Source organism: Neophocaena asiaeorientalis, unplaced genomic scaffold (genome assembly GCF_003031525.2).
Source record: "Neophocaena asiaeorientalis asiaeorientalis breed wild unplaced genomic scaffold, Neophocaena_asiaeorientalis_V1.1 scaffold427, whole genome shotgun sequence".
Classification (NCBI taxonomy): domain Eukaryota; kingdom Metazoa; phylum Chordata; class Mammalia; order Artiodactyla; family Phocoenidae; genus Neophocaena; species Neophocaena asiaeorientalis.
The window spans coordinates 3,543,432-3,546,145 of NW_020172280.1; the positions used below are offsets into that span (position 1 = coordinate 3,543,432).

A 2,714-nucleotide genomic window follows, 5' to 3' on the forward strand; every position below is an offset into this window, starting at 1 on the left:
TGGCGGGGGCTAGTGTGTGGCTGCTGTGGGGTGAGTGGCAAGCTGGGGAAAGGGGGTGAGGTGGAGCGACCGAGCGTGCCATGCATTGAGCTAGGGAGCCTCTCTCAATTCCACTCTTAGGCTCGGCGTGGGAGCGATGTCTGAGGGGTAGCCCGGGAAGGGTTAGTCGAGACCTCTCGGGTGTCTCGTCGACGGGGCTGCGGGGGTCCTCTGGGCTCGGCCAGGGGCGGTCGGCACCGGAGGAGGCGGGCGCTTGGTGGCCCAGCTGTGGGAGTTTTCGGCTAGCGTCCGGCGGGGAATTATCCGAGGAGCCCTAACTTGTATAAAAGCAGAGTCCATTTAAAGTTGGGCTGGATAGCCTCTCTCTCATTGGTTAGGGGGCTTGGAAAAAAGAGACTCGGCGAGCCCTCGCTGTGGTGCTGCCGCCGCCGCCGCCGCCGCCGCTGGAGTTGACTCTTCTGCTCGCACTGCTGCTGCAGCACAAACGTGACTTCCAACATTTTTTATTTATCTTTCCTTTTTCTTTTCCAAGATGTAACTACGGATCAGACACTAAGGACCTTCACGTTTCGCTGATGTAGTTTTTGGAGGAAAAAGGGGGGGGAGTGAAGGGCGTCGGTTTTTTTTTGTGTGTGTGTGTGTTTCGGGGGAAATTTTCCATTATGAGTGTTTTACTAAAGTGAAATTTTTTTTTTGTTTGCTTCGTCTTTGGCTTTTTTTTTTTCCTTCCCAATTTCGGATTTATTTCAAGGCGAATCGGGCTTTGGGGGAAGAGGAAGAAAAGTCGGATTCCAAGATCAACCACCACCACCAACAACAATAAAAACCACCAGGATATTTTTTTGCAAATTTCTGACGGCTTTAAATTCATGAAGCAATTGTCCCCTTTTGCAATCAGCATTTGGATCTCAGAATGAGCAAGGAAAGACCCAAGAGGAATATCATTCAGAAGAAATACGTAAGTGCTCCTAACAACACATCCTTTGACTTGTAGTTTTAAGCAATGGCTGTGAATGTCAAGTTTATAGATAATTCTGCAGCTGAAGGGTTTTAAACACAGCGTCCGATAAGGCTGTTTCTTTCTTTTCTGAAAGAAGGCTTTTTCAGGCAAAGTCGTGTCTGCCTAGTTTGGACGAAAAAACAGATTGGTGTAGCGATACCTCCAGTGAATAAATTGACCTCGAATGACACAACCATAATCTAGTTTTAGATGAAAGGCAGGGGATTTTGGTGGAGCCTGGGTGGGGGTGTAGGGGCTGCGGTAATGTGACTAAACTGCATTCTCGGGCGGATTTGGCCCCTATTGCACTTTGCATGCAAATGAGCCTGTGTTATTATTATTAATGTTATTTGGGAAATCGTGTAACGCATGTGTGTTGGAAGCCCTTTAAGTTGCAATCGAGGGTCCGATTATGGCGATCTTGTTCCTTGCACTGGCACATCAAATTTAATGTATGTGGTCGTTTTGGATTATTTGGTTCGCAACATAAACCAATTGGGAATCGCGTTACAGCGAATGCATTTGTTGGGATTGACTTTAATAATGGGACTGGTTTTGTTTAAAAATTCATGGTTTCCAGTTTTAGGGGGAAAAAGACATACAATATAGCTAATGTTTTTAAGAAGGCATGTGAATGCATATGTAAGTGACTACAAATAATTACTCCCAGTTAACTGGCCTTCTGAAATTGGGTGATTATTCAGAGATTTAACTGGTGTGGAATAGTTAAATTTGTTTTGTGCATAGTACAGCTACGTTTTGATTGGCATGGGGAGTGTTTTTGTTTTGTGTGTGGTGGCTTTTTTTTTTTTAAGTTTGGGGGGAGGGAGGGGAGAGGGGTCCGAGGATTAACCAAATATGCACTCGAGTGATCGGTGATTAGCTGCATGCTTTAAATCAAAGAACCCATTAAAAAAAAAAAGGCCAAATGAACACACATTAGGAATAATGCAGTGTTATAAGAAAGTTTTATTTAACTCGGGTCGACAAATTGGTCTTAATATTTTCCCTTTTTGAGCAGTGTGATGTGTGTAATGGGAGATGACCTTCGGGGCACTGGTTTTGTAAAAAATAGATTTAATGGAAAAGCTGAATATCTCTTCTTAAGGGCTGATCCTAATCTAGACACGTAAACTTCAACTATGAAAGAAATGCAAGGTTAAATAATTAAGCCTAACTTAAAAAGCTGTTCCCTAAAGAATTTAAGAATTAAAATACATCCGCATTGCAGAGGGCTGGGGAGAATGCAAAGGACTAGTTTAAACTCGGGCAGTAGAAACTGCAGGGAGACAACCTTGTCTGCGAGCGTGGACGCCTTCCCGGGGCACATCCGATCCGGGTGCAGCCACAAAGCAAAAGGGGTAGAACTTGGACCAGAGCCACCCCCACCCCCGCCCCAGTCATCGCGAAGTTGGGGAGCGGCGTGGGGTGGGATGTTTTGTTGCCGGTGGTCAGCGGATTGTGTCGAGTCCTGGCGTCCGGCCGCCTGCCCGTGGCTGGCGGCGCCCGCGGGAGGCAGAGCACGAGTTAACGCTCGGGGAGCGGAGCCCGTGTTCCCGATGTGCTCTAGCCGGCTGCGAAGGGGAGGGCGCTCGGGGGTCGCGGCGGGCTGGGCCGGGGCCCGGAATACGCGCGCGGCCTGTAGGGGGCGGGCTGCAGGCTCCGGACTCCGGACTCCGGGCTCCGGGCTGCGGGCTGCGGGCTGCGGGCTCCG

At 48.6% G+C, this 2,714-nt stretch overlaps 1 protein-coding gene across 4 annotated transcripts in view; it reads left to right on the top strand.

Moving 5' to 3' along the window:
• Positions 1 to 353: 353 nt before the first annotated feature.
• JARID2 (jumonji and AT-rich interaction domain containing 2) overlaps positions 354 to 2,714 on the top strand; it is a 242,643-nt gene continuing 240,282 nt past the window's right edge. For 3 of the 4 annotated variants that reach the window (XR_003005824.1, XM_024764213.1, XM_024764221.1), the window contains exon 1: positions 356 to 958. Coding sequence is in view for 3 of the 4 variants with exons in the window: in XM_024764213.1 (XP_024619981.1) it covers positions 914 to 958 (45 nt within the window). In the remaining variant the exon portion in view is untranslated. Of the gene's footprint in view, positions 959 to 2,714 lie in introns of all 4 variants that reach the window. The other variant, XM_024764233.1, reaches the window with a different exon arrangement.